General features: G+C 38.7%; 1 protein-coding gene across 1 annotated transcript in view; it reads right to left on the reverse strand.

The window, feature by feature from the left end:
* lamc3 (laminin, gamma 3) overlaps positions 1–23,494 on the reverse strand; it is a 113,094-nt gene that overhangs the window by 38,610 nt on the left and 50,990 nt on the right. Inside the window, exons 7-10 of the mRNA XM_072371917.1 lie at positions 22,917–23,015; positions 21,977–22,113; positions 20,331–20,450; positions 9,481–9,679 (exon numbers count right to left, since the gene is read on the reverse strand). Of these exons, the coding sequence (XP_072228018.1) occupies positions 9,481–9,679; positions 20,331–20,450; positions 21,977–22,113; positions 22,917–23,015 (555 nt within the window). The remainder of the gene's footprint in view (positions 1–9,480; positions 9,680–20,330; positions 20,451–21,976; positions 22,114–22,916; positions 23,016–23,494) is intronic.

The raw sequence follows: 23,494 nt of genomic DNA on the forward strand, positions 1-23,494 counted from the left end.
CCCACTGATTTCAAGGGAAGAAAAAGGGAGCTGAGGATACATTAGAGAGAGAAGTGGAAGCCACCTTTTATAAAGCATTCACCACCTCCTCAAATCAATCCCCTCAGGAGGAATCCCTAAGCTTCCATATTTTTCTCCTTTATTTCTCCGGATTCTAAAATGATCTCTGCATCAGGTGGGAACACAAAGCCACTTAATGGGTTATCATATTTACAATCTATGAAGGCAGATGCTGTCAGTCAAGAGAGAACTGTAGTGAGTGTGTGTGTGAGTGTGTGTGTGTTTATACTCATGTTTATTTATGCTTCCACATGCTTTTATCAAAACGCTCAAAAACACATATTTCCATTTCTGAAACACGATTAATTTTAATGCCTGTGCTGCATCTGATTGCTGTGAGTAAAAAATGCTAAATTCACGCGGTGTGTGAATACATGACAGAGAAAGGCTGAGGGATATGGAGCAAGGTTGATATTTTGAAATAGTGCATCTGCATAAAAACAGGTATATGGGAAGTGTAATGTGAGGTGTGTGTGCGGCATACGTCTCAAGAAAATATTTAATGACCAGGTCAGTCTTCAAACTCCAGTGCATTTTGAGGGGAAACCAACCATTTCCTTTTGCCAGAGCTCTTGGTGCAAAGTGAGATGTCATTACTGGTGTAGAGACAACAGACTGAGGCAAGGAAGTATTGGAGGTGACAGAAAGCCACATGCTTTGACCCCCTTGAGGAGCTGGATCCTCTAATAAGAAAGATATGCTTTCCTCGGAGGAAGCTCAAACAACCTGTGTCTGTGCTGTTTAATGCAATTACAAGCAGAAACCAATTTGTAGGTGAATCAAGGAACTATTTGTCTAAGATGTGGCCTTGGGTTAAAAAAAGGTCATGGAAGTTTACAAGCTAACATTAAGTCTGTGACACATTCAATAGTCAGTGCAAATTACAACTTTGTAAATCAGTGGGATTCAAGCAAAAAAAAGCTTAGTGGCACATTGAGCCACACAGCAAGTTCTCATAAGCAACTCTTTGTGAGATAATTAGACTAGGTTCCTTTTTTTTTGGGCTATTTTTGTCCCTGAGTTGTTGCCGTCACTTTTAGAGCCTTCATGTGAGATGTCACAATCGGTAAATGTATGTTTCTGTAAAGGCAAAAAGCCTACTGTTATCACCCATAAGTGCAGCACCCTAATTGTAAATTTGCATGTGCACCTGGATGTTGTGTTGTCATCAGTGCTGATAGGAGCACAAGCCTATAATAACCAGTGACAACTGCTGTAACTTGACACATTAAGTGCTGATTAAACATTTTCCAAATGCAAGTAGGATGTTAGATATGTCATCTAGTTACAATGAGGTGACTTGTGTAAAAATAGTTTAAGTGAGAGAAACAAGTCAAAAATAGCTGAGTGGCATCCATAATAAGTATAACAACTTAAGATCAAAATATCTGAATGCTGAGAAAAGGTACTTGAATACTTTATAATTTATATCCACAGACAATGGATCATGGGAAAACAGGAAAGAGCCAGCCAACAAGTCTTTTTGGCAACAATATTCATTGAAATGCTCAGTATTTGTCATACAATACTAGGTGATCCTAATGTGCATTAAGTAATTAATTAAGAGAGCAACTCTTATTGTGATAATATATCTAAATTGTGTAGCTTTGACTCAGGCACCAACAGGGAAGGGTACTGGTAAGGCCTGTTTTTTGTTAAAGATGAAGCAGTTTGACCTTTTCAAATTGAAAACAGAGTGAAAATCAACCTCAAAACCTGCTGTCAGCAGCACAGGAAGAAGTCTGCAGCATTCAGTAAGGCCACAGTCTTTATACAGGACAATGCTCAATTACATGCATTAAAATACTATGCTATTTCACTGGCAAGTAAAGGTCTACAAAATGACAGAACAATGACATGGATAAGATCCTTATCTGAATTAAGTCCTAGAGAAGAATTGAAGACCTTTCTGAAACATGTGATTTATTGTGAAAGGAGACAATTGAAACCTTTGAAAATCATTTAGAAGGCTGTGACTGTCAAAAAAAAAACCAACTAAGAATAAACAAATGAGTTGGGGACGTGTTCTTGCATTGTAACTGTTTAGAACCATGGACACCTTTCTTTTAATATTCTAATTCAATGTTGATAAAAAAATTGTAATAACTGCAAGCACTGTTCAACAATTAAATAATTAATTAATCCAAAGACAGAAATTTGTAATTAACTGTGTAGTTACTGTAGATATGAATTAGACTGGAAAAGAGTTCAAATGCAGAAATACCTGCACATCACTAATAATGCATATAATCCTTTTGATACATTCTACAATGATATAGAGTATAGTTACATGCACAGCTGAGTTAAGCTACAGTTAGAGTTCAACCTGGCCATTTAACTGGACCAATGTCCTTATCAATGTATAAATGCTGAGCTGATTGAGGTGATCAGATGGCACAACGCTGTGGATTGACTGAGAAAATGTTCAAGACCTTCTACCACTTCTAACTTTCTCTGTGGGAGATGATTGTACATGTAAGTGCAGCCGAACTGACTGCACAGACTTTTTTATCAGAGCAGAACGAGACTCTGGAAAAGCTTTAAGCAAACACAAGTTGACAGATCGTCTTAAATAGGCAGCTTTTCAGTCACATCATGTGATACATCTAACCGTCTGACAAGTGAAAGTGAAAAAGATGTGAATCAGAGCAGCTTTAGTGGGAATTTACCTGTATTCTAACATACTAATATACACTCATGCTTTACTGTTTTTACAAAACTATGCAAATAAATAAATGGAATTTTAGAACTCAGCTCGTTTGAGTCCAGTTGAGTTTATACATGCAGGAGTGATTTACCCCCCCCAACAGCATTAACTAGGTGTGTTTTCTGACTTTTAAAAGCTTGATTTTATAGGATTTCATTCAGTCCGTTTTTGAGCTACACAACAGTTTTTTTTTCAGTGTCATGTAAACATAATAACAAAGACATTTTTCTTTCCTCTCATTCATCTGATGTCGCCTTTCCAGTGACACACCGCCTCCTTCCCCCATTGCCTGACTCAAGCTGAAGCGTGTGTCTCCGCAATTACCAAACGACAGTTTCAACATGACTGACCTTTCTTTTGTCAAGTTCAGTTTTCTGCAACCACAAACATTACTGCAAGTGTACTGAGTCCTGCTCAAACTGTCAACAATCATAGTGGGATTCCTGACAACAAACCACTGTGCAGAGACTAAAAATTATATCAGAAATCTCATCGCTGATGATTCTGGACAGCTTCTTCTTCCTCATGCTTTAATAATTTCCAGCCTGAGATGCAACAGTTCCCTTTTGTACAGAGGTACAACTTACTTGCAATGCTATAATATACTGCACTTTTTTAAATATTTAAATATTTTATATGAAATATTTTGGATATTATTGCTTTATTATATGTATTTCAGCAGTAGCCAACAGGGAGCTGCAAATTTTTGCCAGCACTGTAAGAGTGTGATCCCAGTGATATATGAAGGCACGACAGGACTGTTTTGAGCTAATAGACTGAAACAAGGTCTGTGGAGCACAAAGAGAGGATGATGAAGCTGTATAACATTTCCTTATGGACTATTCAGTTCTATCAACAGTTTGCTTTTTTCCTTGTTTCACTTCAATCAAGCCCTGGAAACAATGACAATTAAATCCCTTCTAAGGGAAGAATAAGGCTTCCGTACATAGAGGAAGTTAAGTTGGTCTGTGGGTGCTGAGAAGGAAAATTAAAGACAACACAGAGGGAGCATTGAAGACACATTGTAACAAAACAGTGTGAAGGAGGAGCTGAGTGGGCTGAGAAGGATTATGGGCTTCAAGACTCGAGGCCAAGTGGGGGAAGAAAAAAAATAGAGTGAATAACTTAAACCTGTTTTGAGCAGGCTCACTGTGGACACTAGGCCACCTGCAACCACAACCCCCAGGTTGACAAGCCTAATGAGATCTCTCTGTGACTGATCAGCCTGCTGCTTCCCCACAGGTCGTCACACCAGGCTTCACCTCTTTGGCCACAGTCTACCTCACTCTACCAGCCATTCCTGCCTTAGGTCGGACTATTTTTCCCTGAGAGTGGCAAGACAGAGTCAAGATGGATCAAATGAAGAATTTCAGCAAAGAAAGTGGCAGTTGCACAAGCATACAAATAGCTGAAAGTCAATACCAACCCGAAAACTAAACTTGTCTGAGAGCACAGATGAATTCTGAGAGGAAGGAAAGCTATTCCCTTTTAGCAGCAAAAAACACATTTTACAGGGTTGTAAAATGCGTTTTGAGGTTATGAAGAGAAATTTGTATTGATGTGAAAATAGTACAAATAAAACATCAAATTCTGACAGTGAGAAAGTTTTATTTCTATTAAAAAAATGTGCTTTTAATTTGATGAAACAGGGTCATGTTTATCGCTGTGTTGCATTACATCTTTTTGAACATGAGCGGAACGTCTCAGCTCATTCGAGTCCACTCATTTTTGTTCAATACTGAGCCAACATGGTCAGCAGGTGACAGGTCTGGATGGGATGCTGGTCAGTTCAGGTCAAAACTCTCTCCTGTCAGAACGCATAAAAACTTTGTCGAGAATAAAGATCCAAAACCTGTGGCATGATTACTTTTTCTAATCTCAGCTCCCTTTGTCTATCTGGAGACACGGATTACATGTTAACATATATGTAAAACATTCACCATCCAGCTTGCTGATGGTGTTCAACTACTTCATGTAATTCATGATGAAGTAGTTCACCTGTGACGTCTCACTTTTTACGACTATGTACAGATGTTACACTCTGTTGATTGAGTCACTTATAAGGATCGTGGTGGCAGTTGGTGTTAGTCTGCTGACTTGTATTCAAGAAGCCATGGGATCAAGACCCATCTGTTTTTGTGTCGAAGCTTCACATTCACTTGTATATTATCAGGATTTGAAGTTTAAATCACATAGTTAAGGTTAGATCTAGTATACACGGTTACTAAGTACATGGTTATGTTTAGAAAAGTATATGTGGAAGTCTTACACACCTTTATAGTGAAGCATTGCTGTTACAGTAATTGTTGCTAACAATACACATATGCTGTCATAGCGCAGAGGAAAGCAAAGGGCTGAGCCATCCATTTTTGTTGCCATGCTAATTATAGTTATAGTTATAGAATCTAATTGGGTTCTTGTGTTTTAAGTTATTTTACAGTATATGCTGCTCCAATCCTGTGTTATTATGAGGTGCTACTTGAAAAACAACCTTTCGATATAACATTTTCTTTTCTGGAACTTAAAATATAACTTATAACTTGCCTCATAGGTCATGGTCTCGATCAGGGAAAGTCTACAGGCATGGACCTTGAGTTTGCATCGGACCTCTTTGGATTTTCTTCATCCATTAGTAATGATGCATACTGTAGAGGGCAAAATCCCCATATTCTTTCAAATCTTTTAAGTACCATTATTTCTAGATTAATTCAATATTTCCCATAGTGATAAATCCCTCATCTTTATTAAAAAAAACAACAAAAAAAAACTGAGATGCTCTTTGTTTTCCCAGTCATGTTACTGACCTCTTACCAATTAGTGTTTCACAACTGTTAAAACACTTTTCTGATTAGCAGATCATTGTATTGTATTTTACAACTTTTTCAAAGCTGTAGCACAGTCTTCCTTTTTGGTATGCTGGTGAGACAGTCACTGACAACAACCTGGGAGCAGAGAAGATAGTTCAGCAAAGTTTCATGTTTTTTCTTTCGACCCGCATCTCAATACAAAACTCACATACCCGTATGCGTAAAGAATTGATATGGTTGGTTATAACAGTTTTTTTTGTTTGTTCATACTGGCTATAAAGAAACCCCCCTCTTATTTGATTTCAGTTAGGTTCAAGTGGTGAAAGTCGAATATGCAGACCTCATCTTGGCAGGGTTTGTGAAATCAAGTGGGCATCTTTAAAAGCTAAATAATTGCCATCTCCTTCTTGTTGCTTAGAAAGTCTGTCATTTTTAATAAAACCTGCTTGATTTGTCAAAGTCAGGCAGCAGATTTTTCTTGTAAATCACTTATAAGATGCAACAGATGAACAGTGACTGTAGCTTTTGTCTCTAATCACAGACAAGGCAATCAGTTATGAAGGAGACTTTTCATAACCAAAAGGAGCTGAAGGAATTATAACAGACATCAATGAATTCCAGTAAGAACTTGGGAGTTTGAAACTGGTACTTTGATTTGATTGCATCTTCAGAACTTCTGAATTTTAATTAAAAACTAACACAAACAGGCTGAGGACAGATTACCGGGACACCACTCCCCTCCATCCGGGATGTTGTGAAGAAGCGCTGCCTGACCAGAGCTCACAGCATCCTCAGGGATCCCACACATCCTCATCATGAATTGTTCTCCTTGCTGCCCTCAGGGAAAAGTTTCCGCAGCATCCGTACCAAAATAGCCAGACTCCTCAACTGCTTCTTCCCCCAAGCCATCAGGCTGCTGAACTGTCAATGATTTCGACCCCCGTCGCCCCCCAAACTTTCTACATACCCATACAGATGGATCTCACACATCCCATAAAACCTTACTGACCCACTTTCTGTGAAATATTATCATTATTGTGCAATTTCAATCGTGCAATACCATCATGTGCTTTCTTTAAGTTTTTTTCTTCTTCTTTTTTTCACTTTATTTATTATTATAATCAATACTATCTCTATATATTTGAATGTTTATTGTACTTTTTTTTTTAATTGCACTGTTTCTGGAGAATGTGTAAATGTAATGTACTGAAATGTAATTTTGTTGTACACAGTGTAACTATGAAACCATGTATCCACTGCTACATTATGCATTATACAGTACTCAGATATTTTTCAGATATTTAAAACAGCAGCCGTTAAAAGCAAAATTGCTGCAGTGGGTCAGAGATGTTTGAACTCAGACTCTCATAAAATACGTAAGTATTTGTTTCAAACTTTTCTTTGCTTTTTAAGTTCGAGAAACTTTGTGCTAAATCCTGGCACCTGTGCTGCAGCTATCCACATGCAGTGCACGTTTCAGCAGTGCTGTGCACAGCTTGAAGAGCACACAAAGGCACACTGTAATCCCTGCTAGTAGCACCTGGCTGACAAACACTGCCTAATGATGAGAATAGAGTTGTTTTTACACTTATTTGTACCTTCTCAACACATTTGGGGAGGGTTATTTACAGTTATACTTTATTTAGTTTTTTTTAAAAAAGGTGACATTCATCATTTTGGCATTTGAGAATTTATTACACGACAGGGATAGTATGCAGTAGTTGATTGGGTTTCCGAGATGAATTTTTACTCTGAAGTGAAAGGACGCTGTGGTTCTTCACTGATCAAGATGATGCATATCTTCTACAAGTCTGTTGTGGAGAGTTCAATCTGCTTTGTAGCCATCTGATGGGGCAGCAGTATAAGCGCCAAAGACTCAAGGAAACTTAAAAAACTAAAGAAGCAGACTGGCTCTGAGCATCTCTGGAGCCACCCTTGGATCCGATTGTAAAAGTTAGACTGCTGCACAAGTTGGTAAACATAAAGAACAACACTGACCATCCTCTTCATGACATTGTGTTGAAACAATGGAGTGTGATCAGTATGAGGCTTTTTCAATTCTGTTGTCCTACAGAAAGATGCAGGAGGTCCTTCCTGCCAGCAGCAATAACTGTTCATAATAAAAGCTTATAATGATTGCTTGATTAGAAAAAAAAAAGAATACTCCAAAAATACTGCACAATTTTCCTCTAGGATGAATACATTCACTTCTTTTAATTTCATTGTCTCAAGGGTAGTGGCTGCCAAAAAGTTCCATACAATAACACGTTGTCACAAGTATACCCAAAAGCGTTTGTGGATGCTGAATTCAAATCTACTGTATGCACCGTCAGATACAAATTCAAAAATTACAGTGAAGGAAAAGTATGTGGTCCTCGGCAGTCATGTGTCTGTCACAGCCCTTGTGCTCCATCTTTTATATGAAGTGTTTTGTGCAGCATTGCAGGTTGTCAATTTGCTGGTTCGGCTACACAGTCCTAGCTCATGAACCCCCGGGTGCTGTCTGCACTCTCATGAGAATGGTCATGGCACTCTTCCACTCTGTCCCCGTTGTGGCAGGACTTGACCTAACTTGACTTGGTGCAGTTTTCCCCTTAGTATTGTTTATCCATTTTATGGTGGTGTGTATTGAAATTATTGGTTTTTTTTTGTACATTGACAAATAAATTGAATTTTTGATGTTCCTTTTGTAAATTTGTCAATTAAAGCTTACTCTGACTGTAAGATCTAGTTGGAGATACTATGAGGGAAGTTTTTAATTTGCATCAAGCCACTAAGGCGACACATATCAGAATCATATCATCAAGTAAAAATGACATCCTTAAAAGAATGCTATCCTTTAACTGGAACTGTCCATCAGGATTATACACATAGTACTAAACAAATCAGTATGTTTTTGTTTATTTCAGTTCTAACACTGTCTGTTTATATGTATTTATTTCTATAATGTTTTCATGAATGTTTTACATGTTGCATCCCACATCCCGGTTTCTTTCATGGAGATCAATAATGTTTTCACTTCATCTGCAGGCTGTTCTGGCTAATTTCAAGCCCTGCTGTTGGGATATCAAACTGCAGAGGAACCACTTACTACATACTCTAGCTCAAGGCCAAACTTATACTCAGTCTAGTGCTCTGCATGATGTCACTATAATCCAGTTAGCTCTCCTTTCCTTGCTATGACCTAGTCATCCTTTCAGCTTGACCCCCCCCTCCTCTACCTCCTCAAGCCTCATAGCGGAGTGACACTCCCATTATAGACACAACATGAGACTTCTTTTCTTGACTTATATATTCCCCTCTCCCCACTCAGTATATTTTGGGGACATTCATGTACTTGTTCTCTTTCAAATGAGAATCTTCTTGGGCCTATGTCAGACTGTTTGATTTTATTTCCCATCCTTATTATATTTTATAGAACTGATATATAATATCTAAAAAATTACATGTCAGCTGGGTTTGACTGTTGCTCTCATTCTAGCTTTCTCAAACCTTCAATGCCTCACCACAGCTGCACATTTCGTGTCACTCAAGGAGCTGCTAAATGTACAAGATGTATAGATGGAAATGTATTGCTGCTGCAGTGTACCTTCGAGATCTACATGACAGCCAGCATATGAGGGAACTGGCTCACCGCTACATTCATATTCAGGCATTCTTCAGGGAGAGTGATGGCAAAGTCACCGTGGGTGAGCGCTAATCACTACACGGGTGTCCTGGATAGTCTGTACTCTGCGGACTCTAAATATAATGGTGCAAAAAACAACTCTGGCAACAGAGAGATGCACAGAAGCAAAAAAAGAACAAACATTTTGACATCCAAGCTGAGACTTTCAGTAATTAAAAACAAAAACAAAAACATGTGCACACTCTCATATTGACAGGCACGTGCCTGCATCCTCCTACCTGACAATGAAAGAGAGCCGCGGGGTGAGGCTGGGGTCATGGTCGAGCACTGGTTGGGAGGAAAGGTCAGCCGATAGGGTGATTCCAGAGCCTTGCAGGAGCAAGGTGACGTGGTCGGGGAGCAGCTCGGGGGTCTCGGAGGTGAAGGTGATGGAGAGAAGCTGGCCATAGCTGTAGACTTGATGACCCAGGAATTTCACTAGCAGGGATGTGGAGGTTAGATGTTAGAGAGGTGAGGAGAGCCATCTTTATAATTGAAGTCTGAGACAGCTTGTTGTCATTACTGTAAACACAGATGTGTGTGCAAGTGTGTTGTGGTAGAAGCTGAAACAGTATCTATTTTTGTGCAAATTTCATCAAATCCCTTTTCTTTGAGTCTGTGTGTTTACACGAAGGCAGAGTAACTGGCTTTTTGAGCGCACATGGAGCACTGCTGGAGTTTCTATGTAATTACCCACCCTCTGATCTTTAGCTCCTTAGAGTGCATTAAGAGGACTTCAAAGATTTAACCACCACAAGAGACCCACCACCCACCCTTAAAACTGGCTAAAACAAAAATACACAAATGTTTCTTCTGATGTATGGAAATAGGCTAATTTCTTGCCCTCCCCCAATATTCATATGTGAAAGATATAAACTTCCCAAGACAAACTGGAAAGTCAGTTACAGTGGCATGCTGAAGTTTGGATGCCTCTGGGTCCTGATTTCTATAACATTTTATCCAAAATCACTTTATCTTTTTTTTTTTTTCCATTTTATACAGTTTTGAAATAGAATATAAAATATCCAGACGCGCAACGCTGTAGTTATGGTCAATAATTGGTTAAATCCCCTTTAACAAATACGATAACTTGTAACCGTGCAACAGTCTTTTAGAACTTTTTTGAGGGATTTTCACTCATTCTTATTGATGCAATTCCTGCAGTCCTGTAAGATACTAGCGCCATCTTGCTTACTGGGATCAAGTTCTTTTTGAAGCCTTATCACAAATTTTGGAGGATGTTTTGAAGTGCAGCCACAAAACCTACAACTCAAGAGACGCTAACTGTGTATTTTTGTTAAGAAATGGTGGGATGTTTGTCAATCCAGTCTTCCTTCCACAAGCAAAATATTTCACGTATACATGGTTGAAACACAAATCCAAAGCATGACTGATGCAAACCCGTTCTTTACATTTGGATAAATTTGGTACACTTTCCAACTACATTTATGCTATTGTGGCCATAGTTTTAATGTCATCAGTCCACGGGACTTGTTTCAAGGATCCATCAGGCTGGTTTAGATGTTCTTTTGGAAACTTATAATGATAAAATCTGCTGTGAAAAAAACAGGAAAACCTTTCCATTGATGACTCTTTTGTACCGGTCATACTTTAGTAGGAGTTTCAGCACAGTATAACTGCCACTACAGAAGCTGCAAAGTCATCCTGAAGGTCTTTTGTAGGATGACCTTTCAAGGCCATCCTACAAGCACATCTCTCTGAAAGCTCCCTTGGTCAACCAAACCTTAGCCTAAACCCGACCATCTCAACCATGAGCAAGTTCTTACATACAAGGATATAACAAACTGAGGAAGGGGCAACCTGAAAACAGTTTGCTTTGCTCTTAGTGTCTTCTCCTGCACCGTAAGTATCAATTATTTAAATAGTTAAATAAAGAGTGCTTGGAAGGTGTTAGGGGTGGTTAAGGTTTAAGGAGTCAGAGCAAACATAAAACCTTGAAATGTGCACCACCTGAACCTCTGATAACTGTGAAAAATCCAAAGTAATGATAATATATTTATGCTGAAAGCCTGTGGTGAAAATTATAAGACAGCATAATTCTGCCCGTTTTGTCCGACAAAAACACTTATGGCACTGGGGGGGGTACTGTCATCTTTAACTTCACATCCTTTGGAGACTCGTTCATCCTCTACTCTTTTAACCAATCCGAATGATTTTGAATTGTAAACTTTCGCGTTCCACAGTTTGCTCTAAGAATGAACAAATCGTGCATATTTTGAATGCCGAAAACAAAGAACAATGTTGCAATTCTCTCCGAGATGTGGTTGAGTAAGTGGGGGGAAAGGGACAGGTTGTACGCTTGGTTGCCGTCTTGTTTCAAAGCGTAATCGTGTGTGAAGTACATCCTGAGCTCCTCTGAGGCTTGAGAGGGGTGTGGAATTGAGTGGGTGATTTTGCTTGCGAGGGGTCTCTGGCATCATTCACAGCAATTCGGCTGTCTGATCATCTAATATCTGCTCAACCAGGAGCCTGTTTTTATTATTTGTGCATTGCCCTTACACAGCCCACTCTTGTCCGCTGCTACAATATATGAATGTTCTTTTTTTTTATCTCACCTGTATTTGAATGAACTTTTTGACACCCTGAAAAGAGTAGCTTTACTGTTATGAGTAATGTATACTACTCACTGATGTACATAAACAACTAGCTAAAGCAATAGTTCGCTGTTTTTAATGCAAACATTACTGAAATAATGATCCTTTAACTGATTTCACGCAATTAATGATAAACTAAAGGATAATTTATTCACAAATCACCTTCTTTTGCTTTACTACAGATTATGTTGTTATATTAACGGTCCAGCTTTTTTTGAGTAGTTCAAAAGTGAGAATGTTCGATAAAACGTTGCTCTTGTAATGAAACTATCTCCATCAGCTTTCACATAAAAAACACATTAGTGTGAGGAAACCTGAATAAATGAGGCACTTATTTATATTACTCACTGAACCTTTGCACAAGGATTTGGGTGACATGAAAAACAGGAAGCGATTAAATGAGAAGGCTTCAATTACATGAGTAATCAATAGCACTCTCTTTTCAATCCAGTAAGCTATTATTCATGTCAAAAATACTTCAAAAGAAAAAAAAAGGACAATTATTGCCAGCCAGGAGTTCGGGTGTGGCTTAACAACCACCTGCCATCAGCAGAGGACAAAAAACACTGCTGCTTTAAACCAGCTCTCACACATCTCAGTGTAATTTATGAATCAATATCTATTGACAATAACAGGAATTCCTTCAATACATTCTCTCACATCTAAACATCCTAACCAATGAAAAAAAGAACCGATTTGGAGAGGCTGAGAGGAAGTCGAAATTAAATAACAAATCAATACACACTTCCCAGCCTTGCAGAGGACTCAGGTGTGTGAATTAAGACTGAGAGACATACAATAGATGACAGGAACTAAACAATGTCTGCATTTTTACTTTTCCTTATCCACAATAGTTCAGTGTGTCTTGCATTTGAACTGTTAACATTTGTCCAGTTTAAAAGTTACTGACCACTAAGCTACTTGCTCCAAAGCCTTGGCGTTCGTGTGATATAAGAATTAGGTATAATTTTGAGACAAGAGTTTGAAAATGATCCAAGTCTTACTTAAGTCTTCTTTAACTGCTGTTCATTGGTGTTGGATTTCCATATCTCTGTAGAAAATTTAAAAAAACCATCTTTCCGCACCCTCCTCTGTGAGACACTTCTGTATATCGGCCATTTTATAAAATCTGGTCTCTCCAGTGAGTCATTTAGACAAACACGACCAAATCGGCACTCAAAAGAGAAGCATTTGCCAGCAGATGATTATTGTTGCATTAGAGAACAGACCCAGTAGAGCCACATTTTTGGGGAGCTGACAAGGTAGGTAATTACCTCCATTTAGGAGTGATGCGCTGTAGTAATGAGTAATGTACAAACCTCATGTTCACAGAAAATAAAAGTCAATGGATATTACTTTTGAAATGATTAATAGGGAATATGCACAGCCCACACACCTTGCATAACTGCGGGTAATGAGCCCAGTAATACTACTTTGTGACTAAGCTGAAATTCTCCCATTGTGGTCCTTATGGTTCAGGGTAGTTATGCTTCAGATGTAGTTTGCTGGCCATTATTCTGCAGGGGTTTAATTCACATCATGTGATTCTTTCAGTGTTAGTGAGCTACCAAAGCATATTTGCTCACAACACTAATAGACCATAGAAAACAAAAGCGCCACTTACATGGCCCGATCCAAAACTACAAATGCCTATAAAAATGCCTAAAACAAATTTAAACAGGACAGAATTATTCATGAGCAAGTGTTATCTGCTGTCTGTGCATTGCCATGGATTTATATTAGTTATTTTACCTCACGTGACAAATCGGAGAAGATTAAAAAGTTTTGCAATTGCTATTTGCACAATATGCCTGCACAACATGGGGAGCATGCATCTCTTTATTTCATATTTAATTTCTAACATTTAGCACGTACTTCAGCCATCACATGACAAATTGATTACTAGATCAGTTTGGATAGTAGATAAATGATCTGGTGTCTTCCAAAGAAAATAATCACTAGTCTAACACAACCAGCAGTATTACATAAATTAATGTAGCATAAAAGCTGATTTTACATTAGAGTCACACACCTTTTTGTGTGCATTCCTGTGAAATAGCACATGTTGTGTGCTACTGGGTTTGTATAAAGGTTTTATAGCTTGTGAAAAATATCTCACCAATATTTTTTTTGCAAACTAAATAACACAATATTAGGATATTTTGGATACAGCCATTGTTTTACTACAAGACTTAGGGCAAGGATTTAAGATGTTGTTTTCTGTGCTTGTCACAATTTGAGTTTTACTGTGGTTAGGACCCAAATGCTGGACTTCCAGAGGAAGGAGGTGAGGGCAGGCAGTAAGATAACGAAAGGCTTTGTTACTAACTAGAAATGCTGCTGGAGCGGGACAAGTAACACTATCAACGGAAGGTTACAAGAATCAAACAAAGACAAGACCGACGGGTCGACTGAAACTACAGCGATCTCACAGAGAAACACAGGCTGCCACCACCCAAACTCTGGATTTACAACGACTCACACTGAACTGTCAAGGGAACAAAGGAAAAGCAGTAAAATACATCCTCATGGAAATGATGATGGCATAATTAGTAATTATGCTAATAATTTAATTATGCTAATAATTTAATTATGCTAATAATTTAATTATTAGTATAATTAATAAATGCATAAATCGTTAATAAATATGCTAATAATTGCTAATTGCCTGATGGCAATTGGCAACAGAAACCAGGTGTAACACAAGAAGTAAATGCAAAAGAAAACTCTACAAAAGAAAAAAGGAAGCAAAAGAAAACCTAGAGGCAAAGTCAGAAACAAAAAACTCATGGACCATGACAGTGCTGTAGTGATACAAATCGGCATTTTTCCTTTTTATTGTCAGTTTCAACAGTGTCAATTTTCACTTGTTTCCAGTCCTCATTCTAAACTGAAAACCTTTTTTGCTGCTCCTGCACTTCATTTGGGTCCAATTGAATGGAAAAGGATACATTTCCACCCTCTTTCACTAAGAAAACCTGAAAAACTACTCAGCTAATCATGTTGTTGCTCAGATGCAAGCGAACATTTAAGGTTCACAACAATTTCAACTGCAAAGTCTCATGGATCAGACGGACTTCAGTCAAAAACTCCTGTCAGAAATGTATGTATCAAATATGATACCCTCTGCATTATAGGATCAATGAACATTTTTTTTTCTAATCTAGATTCAGCTCAACAACTCAGCTCAACTCCATACATATGTATTTCTCACTTGTTAACTCCGAGTAAGAGTTCAGAGAAGTTTTCAAGATGTATCACCAAGATTCTCATTTAAATCTCAGCAAGAAAACAATTACGTGTCAAATGTCAAAATGTGGGTAAAAATATCAAACGTTCACTGTGAGCTTGAGCTGTGGGAACTGAAGGATAAAAGTGCTGATAGAAAAATATATCAACAGATTAACAGCCAATGAAAATAATAGTTGCAGCCTTAGGTCATTACTTATAAATGGTGCATGTATTTCAAGGAACAAGCTTCAGTCTGCGGTTCCTGATTTTCAATTTGTTTCTATGAGTCTGTCAGAGTGATCTGAAGTCCGCTGACTGCGCCACAACTGACAATCTGCCAGAAGCACATAAAGCTGCCATCACAACAAGTGATGTACGCCCGCATAACTTTTGGTGAAAAGCGAAAGAGCTCCCAATCAATCAGAGGGTTTAGACTTCTTTCCGTCTAAATTAAATCAACTCGGTTTCGATTAAATCACTGCCGCCTTGCACAAACACAGGGCCCTCTGAGGCTCTCACATCGACCACCAGACAGTCTGAGAGCAAAAGCTGGCTGGTCAAACTTTTAAATAGGTCCAATCCTGCGAGCACTCCAAGTCCAAAAGTAAGCTGCGCTGCCTGAAGCAGCAACGTGTGTGACCCGAAACCTGATCTAATGAAATGGAGGAAACATTCATTCTTATTCAGTGGCAGCACGAAGGTGAAAAGCATTACATATGCAGACAAGTGAGCTACATCAAACGCACCCGTGCAATTAATTGTGAAGATCTGTCTTGGATCTAGATCTAACGTGAAGAAAGTACTGTTAGAAAAATCAAATCTGTGATGTTTTTCAGAGAGGTCAAAGGGGACAAAGTGGAAAGTGGAGCAGAATGGTGAAGGGTTACCAAAGAGCAGAGATGAGCTCAGAGGACTGGTGTCAGCGCTGGGAGCTCTTGTGCCGCCCACACAGACGTCGTCTAAAAGACATGCTGTTCTTTTAAGTATTTATACAAAAATAGTTCTGCTATGAAATACCATGAGTTGTCTCAGTGTCGCTGAGGTAATATCGTTTTTTTAAGTTAAGTGTACTGTGAATGACAGGATGAGTTATAAGCATATCGACTGTCAAACAACGGTCCTCTGAGCAAACTTCTGACAAACATCAAGCTATACAGATTGAAAGAGTCTACACTGCTGTCATTTTTATTTTTTCACAGTATAATCATTTTGTCTGAAATGTCTTTCGTTTGGTGCATTATTGTGATCATTAAGAATCTCTTCGTGTTTGTTCTGCATTTCTTAGAAGCCTTTTTGTGTCATTTGTTGTCGCGTTTTGGACATTAAGAAATGTCCCTTTTTTCTCTCATGTTGTCAATTTATTTTATTCTTTGTGGTCATTTTGAAATTCTTCGTCTTCTTTTTATAAAACATTTGGGTAAGTCCGTGTTTCATTTTGACTAAGATTGTCCACCATTTTTAAAATGACGTGTCAATGCTGATAGAGATGTGAAGGATAAAATTTGCCAAAGGAAACACAGAGACATGAAATCTAAAAAAACATAACTGAGGAGTTTTAACCATTTAATATCTTGCTTAACCATTTGAAACAGTTTTCACATACTGTACTGACTATACTAACAATACTAGGTGAAAGTGACCCTACCTAAGCCATCTCTAAAACTCGGTTCAGGTATGCAATGCTAAAAGAAAGAATGTGTTATAACATTCCTTTTTCCAAATGTAAATTGAGGATTCTACACGGACCTTCGGAGTGAGTGTAAGCATGTATGGTTGTCTGATTCTGAGTTGGCCCTGTGATAGACTGGCAACCTGTCGAAGGTCGTTTGAAGTGACTTTTTGCAACTGTCTAATTTCGGTTATGAATAGAAGTGGAATAGCAAAGTTGAAGCCCAACTAAGAATTGTCTAATAGAGTGCTGAAATAAACATATTGCTTGAATTATTTATTTCAATTATTCATAATCATAATACAAAATGTGCGGATTTGAAGTTGCTTTGCCGATTAATTCTTAATGTAGAAACTTTTCAAGCATAGCAAACCTTTTGTCTCCTACTCGTGGTTCATTTAACCTTTGAAAGTTAACTCTTCTTCTGCTTTCTCTCTTGCTACACTCCTTACTCACTCTCTTTCAACTTCATCCCTCAACTCAATATTCTCATGTCCCCCTGCTACACCTCTTTTCTGTTTTGCATATTCTTTGACTGAAATGCCACCGCAGGTTACATGCAAAGTTTAGTTGCAGGTCACACTCATGTTGTGTGAGGCCCTTAGCTTCAACAGCAGTTTGAGTATAAATGACAGGTAGCCTTAGGCTTCTCTCAAGGTTCCTCTTACTCTCTTTCATTTCCGAGCTGAACACAAGGACATCCATATGCAGCTCCTGGTCCTTCTGCTAGAGAGATATTTCATTAAAATTCTGTTCATTTTTGCCTCCTTCTTCCATTTGTTTCTGTTTTCTTTGAGTCTTCTAGCCGCTTCAGGCTTAGCAGGTTGGCCTGTGCAAGAGATATGAAAAAGATCACCATTGCTGGCTTTTCAACAGATGGCTATAAGGACTTGAATTAGATGATGTCCCCTTCAGCATGAAACACTGCCCAGCCAAGAGAGCTGTCGTTACTGTCCAGCAGATTCAAGTTGTGACCACAGTTCTTGGAGGCAGGTCAAAGCAACTGTTTAGGGAGGAATTTCATGTTTGTCTACGACAGTTCCTGGCAGCTGCACTCAAGTCTCACGTCACCATGGGGACTTGAACTCCGTCTGTATCAACTGTCAAGCAGATGTCCAGGATAAGGCGAAGGAAAAGTGTCAATGCTTCAGAGTAAGAAAGCCTACGAGCGCATACACATATTCACAAATGCCTGCCTACATTCATTTAATACTTGACTGATTTTAACTGAAAGGAAACAGAGAGAAGGTCAATTTAAGATGTTTACAAAAATTAAACATCTTCTTGCGGTTAAAAAGAAAGGAACAATTTTGACATCCAACTGGTGTATTTGCTCTGTTGGCCTGAGTGTCATGGGGAATTCAGAAAACTCAAGTGCAATTCTGTCTTCCATTTTCTTTCATACGGTCTGAAATGCTCTCTGCCTAGCCAAACACATCCTTGTCAAGAGCTGTTGAGAGTAATATCTGTGAAGTATTGTCCACGGCTTGGCAATAGCTGATATTTCTGAAGCTGGGTGAGCTATGCTTATCCTAAACACGCCGCACTTTTGCTACAGATTCAATAAAATGAGATGATTGAATTCTTTCCCTTATGTGACAGCTCGATCCCAAGGCAAACTACGATGACAAATGCATTTGGGACAATCACAGAAACTGGATTTTGCATACTGGCGTGGTGTTGCAACTCAGAATTATCTCTTTCTGTGGTGAAGTAACAGCAAAGGGATTTCAGCACAAAATACAAATTAAAAGTAGAAACAGCAGGGCCAGTGGCTGGTAGAGAGGAGAGAGAAAACCAAAGCCGCTCCCACCCCAGTCTAATCTTTAAAGTGATTCTACACATGCACCACTATGAAAAAGGCAGGAGAAAATTTGATCATTAATAGGGATGGCATGGCAGTAGATGTGTGTATGTATTATGTGGCAAAACAACATAAACAAGCACTGCGAAAAGTAGATAAGCAGGCTGTCACAAAGCTGTTCTCAGCCAGTTGGGCCACTAATCTGCGTTGTGGCCCATAGAAACACCACTGTAGACTGTGTGAACAAGATGGCAACTTCAAAAATAACATTTACTATTTATTTATGATTCTATAACCATGGATATTTCTGACAATTTTACATTCTGAAGCTGTGCACGTGTTACACACACACACACGCGCACACACACAGTAAAACTTGCCTGTCAATGACTTCCTAATGCACTTATAATGACATTTGACAAATTATGCCTGACCACCATGCTTTGTCACATCCCCTTTCAGCTGAGTGCTTTTCATCTTTCAAAAAAAAGAGGCCTCCAGATGGAGTTATTCTCTGTGATCATGCATTCTGGGCATTAAACCTCCAGAATACAGAGTTAATGGGATTGCTCCTGTTTTGCCTCTGGCTGCAGATTGTGGTGGCCGGAGGGGCTGTGAGTTGATGCCTAGAGCCGACTTAGTAGAGACAAGAAGAAACCAAGCCAATTTTCACTTTGTTGCTTCTCCAGAATAGCCAAGACATCCAATTCCATCAGGCCTTTGCTGCTGGGGCAGCTGATAGAAATGGGCTCTAAGTCCTGCAGTTGGGCCAGCTTATTCCCTTATCTTCTAATGGCTCTGATAGGGGATTTTTAAGAAATAGTATCAGAATAACCATCATAAGACCCACTGCCAAACTTCCCTGACAAATCTTAGTAGGTTACCAACAGGAACATGCTATAGATGTTACAGATGCTCTTACAATAATATGATTTAAATTTAACAGTTTTAACAGGCTTATTATAAACCAATATACAGAAATAGTCAACAATCCCTAATTAGCTTAGGAATGTTGGCTATGGCTATTGGCTTTCGTAAGACTGATTGTTTAAGAATTTCTAATACAAAACAGTAGCATTCCACTAAAAAGTCTCAAAATAGTGAAATGTTTTTGTCGTAGACAAAATATGACAAAGCATATTGCATCCTCTGACTAAAAGAAAGATCAAACTTTCATAATTTCAAACCTGTTACTAACTTGCCTAGAAAATGGAACTCTTATCTAATTGTCAATTTAATAACATCTAACTTGCAGTTGCCACAACAAAAAAAAACATTCACTTTTTTTTAGTTGTGGTTGGCTTGGGTTTGACAGGAAGAGGGGAGTACTGATGTCTAACCCAACCTAATTGAGCCCGTCAGCAAATTGTTCCTCCCTTGAATCCTATCTAGCATTGGCTCTCTGACAAATACTTTGCTTGGAAATGTCTCCATACTGTAGCCGTCAGAATAAAAGTAAAAGTGGAAAGAGATGCCAAAATGGGGTTTCATCACAGAAGAGAAGCACAGGAAATAAATGATAATAATAATAATCCTTCACTCCCATTTCTGGCTCTACATTCTTTATAGTTTCAGAAATTAAATTAAACACACAATTAACAATTAAACTGCTTGTGTCTCAATGCAAAAATGATTTCACCTGAACTACCAACAAGCTTTTGCAAAATTACTGTTAATTCGCTCCTCCCCAACGATGAATGTAACTCAGTGTTGGGTTAAATCTTTTCATATGGATGTGCTCAAATATCTGCCAATTGCTGTCTGACTCACCTGGAGCTTTGTAGAAGCCAATGTCTTCCTCAGTAAGAGGCAGCAGGAAGACTTCACCTTCCTTCCACAGCAGGGGATACTCCTGGCCTCCAGAGAACTCCCCCAACCAATCATCATGATCTGGTACAAGGGTTTAATAAAAAAGGGATCAGAGTGATTCTCTGCATCACCGATGATGGGGATGTATGTTTGACAGTAGCATTTACAACAAGATTACTTTGTGTGTTTCTGGGATTTATTCAGTCATAAACAAAGAAAAAACCTCTGAAACCTACTATGTTTAAAATATGGACCTAGGCACCATGTGTGAACTGTGAAACCAATCAGGAGAGACTGTCCTCCCTAAATGCAAACCGTGACGTATAATTACACTACAAGAATCTGTGATCTCGAGCAGTTGTGAGAGCAACTACATGCGGTCTGTAAAAATGGTATCAATGAAAGTCATAGTCACATTGTAAAAATGTGAACTTTTTAGCATTTTATGTAGTTGTTTGCTCCAAAGAGCTGGATGTAATCCACCAGCCAAAGCCCCCTCCTCTGTTTTTTTAAAGAAGAATTTGTGACTTGTTCAAGAAAATACGTTCATTCGGATATTTTTTTCCCACAGAAACTGCCATGGTAGTGAAATAGTACTTCTAAGATTTTAAAACTTCCTTGTTTTACTGCTCTGTATAGGCTGCTGTGAAAAGGTATTCTCAACACTCCAGCAAAAAGAGATGTTTTACGCGTTAATTGATTAGATTGGCTTCCTCTAATCTGCATATTAGATCCCAGTGGGAATTCGAAAGGACCTGGTCTGAAATAATCCTGTAGCTCCTTGGAAAAAAGCCCTGGGCTGTTTAAGGTCCTGATGCTTGCAATATAAATGCACCTTTTGGTTTTAAGAATCTCTCTCCAGCACCACCATCATGTCCAATTATGATCACTTCTGGCTTCAAAAGGACCAAGATATTAACAGCGAAATGCCAGACTGGAAGCTTCAAAACAACAGTGCACAAACCAGTGGGTGACGCCACGGTTGCTATGTCTAGTTCTGATATACTTTACACAATTAAGCATTATATGAATAAAACAAGTAAACTCAAAAAACACCCTCATATACAGATATTAAATATAATTCAGAAGAAGATCAACAAATAAGGCTAAATCAACCAGGCGCAGACATTCTGCATGTTGCACTGAAAAAAAGAAATGTTGCTAAATAATTCAGGGAATATGAAAAAGTGATCAGCTTGATTGCTTTTGGGTTTTGGTGTCTGATAATCTGCAGGATGCGCAGTATTATTATGCTGAGCATGTGTTGTTAAAATAGTGAACGTGTTTTCTTTTCTCCATCACATGCTTTTTTTCTCTGCACGTCAAATTTTTGAAAGTGGTAAAAATCTCTTTACATGCTTTGTGCTTTAGTTTTTTGTTGTGCATTATTAATCTAAGAGAGTTTATGCATATAAAGATAGCACATTTAAGATAGTACAATACATTTCTAGATAATAATGCAATGAAATACACAACCATATAAATGATGCTGCAATGGGAAATTAAAGAGAGTATGGAGGTCAGCGAGAACAATATGAACATTGTTAGTCAGATCTCTCACAGTAATGAGTGAACCTCATTAATACCTGAGGAGGCTTAGACAATACCTTCAATGAAGTCTGAAGTGATGTTAACAGCGCTGAAGTGATTGGATGAGAAGCAGACGAGTGAGTGGCCAAAACAGAAGCACCGCTGACAGCCTTCTGGGTTTACTTGTTGTAAATTGAAAAATCCTGGCTTGCATCTGTGGGTACAAACACACAACCCTCATGCATAAGAAGTTATTAGGATGCAGATAGTGTACACACACCTGATTTGCAGCAATTCACCGCATCCTTGCTGTAGTGTTATTCTCACCGTCCTTTTACATTAACCGTAGTGTGTGTTGGCTGCTGCATACTGCAGTGATGAGGAAAAAGGGAAGAACCGAGCTCAGCTGGGAGGATTCTTAGCTCTGACCTATGGACATTTACTGGCATATGGGTGGGACAGGAACACCACTGAAAATCAGCCACTACACTAGTCGCATTACACAGGACAGTGGCTTGTTCAATGAGCTGTGAAATCAGTAAAAAGAAAAAAAAAAGCTAAGTCAACAAACAGGGAGCAGAGAATTCAGTAGTGGGAGACTTGGGGCAGTGAGTATTTGTAATATCGCAAAGCGTGTATCAGTTTGATCCAGTGTCCTAGAGGAATATTACGGAGAGGATAATAGTGGTGTTAACTATGCTAGTAGTCAAAATGAGAGAAAGCCTATCCTGAAACAAATTAATCTCAAACCTCTTTCTTTTGCAAACCCTGCTGGGTATGCTAACCTGGTTGCTAGGGGGAATTTGCATAATACAGATTGTGAAAAATGGCTTTCCATTACTATAGAATTCAAGAGTGATAATGTAACAGTTTCATTTTTAAGGACACGATTTCAAACATGAGATTTGTATCATCTATGGCTTCAGTTGTTGTATTGTGCGGGGATTTAAAAGTCACCTTGGCAACAACACTTTATGTGCGCACGTGTGTCACAGAAGCAACAGGCTTTTAACCCACCGATCACAGCTCTGGCCCTCCACATGTGGCTTACAGTAACAACGTCCATCCAGAGGAGAGCAATTGTCCACGCTCCCGCTGGGGTCACAGTTACATGGCCTGCAGACACAAGTGACGCAAAGATGACTATTTCAACAGATGTGTGTATAAAAGACAACATGGTGTTCAGACAGAAGGATCTTTAAAGGAATACGATTCAGAAAAAAGCACTTTCCTGAGGGAAAACAAGAATAATTGACATCTAATGTAATGTAAAATGCAATCCCCGTCGATCATTACTGATAGTAAAATGCTAAATAGTAGTTTGTGTGGTTATATCTGACTCCAGTTATTCTATTTCTGTGTATAGGAAATATTTGAGTTACTACCTTTGGGTACTAACTATGTGCCGGATGTTAGGATTTAACACATTCTAACTTTTCACATACAAACACTTGGTCAGGGACCCTTGCCATCACACTGCAAATACCTTTTGCACAGTATGAAACATAGTTCAAATCAAAATTTGACCCAAATGTTCAGGTTTCATTTAGAAACATTAATCTGACACAAAATGACACATTCTCGGACAACAAGGC

This window comes from Leuresthes tenuis, unplaced genomic scaffold (assembly GCF_036924035.1).
Source record: "Leuresthes tenuis unplaced genomic scaffold, fLeuTen1.0.hap1 SCAF_19, whole genome shotgun sequence".
Lineage (NCBI taxonomy): Eukaryota > Metazoa > Chordata > Actinopteri > Atheriniformes > Atherinopsidae > Leuresthes > Leuresthes tenuis.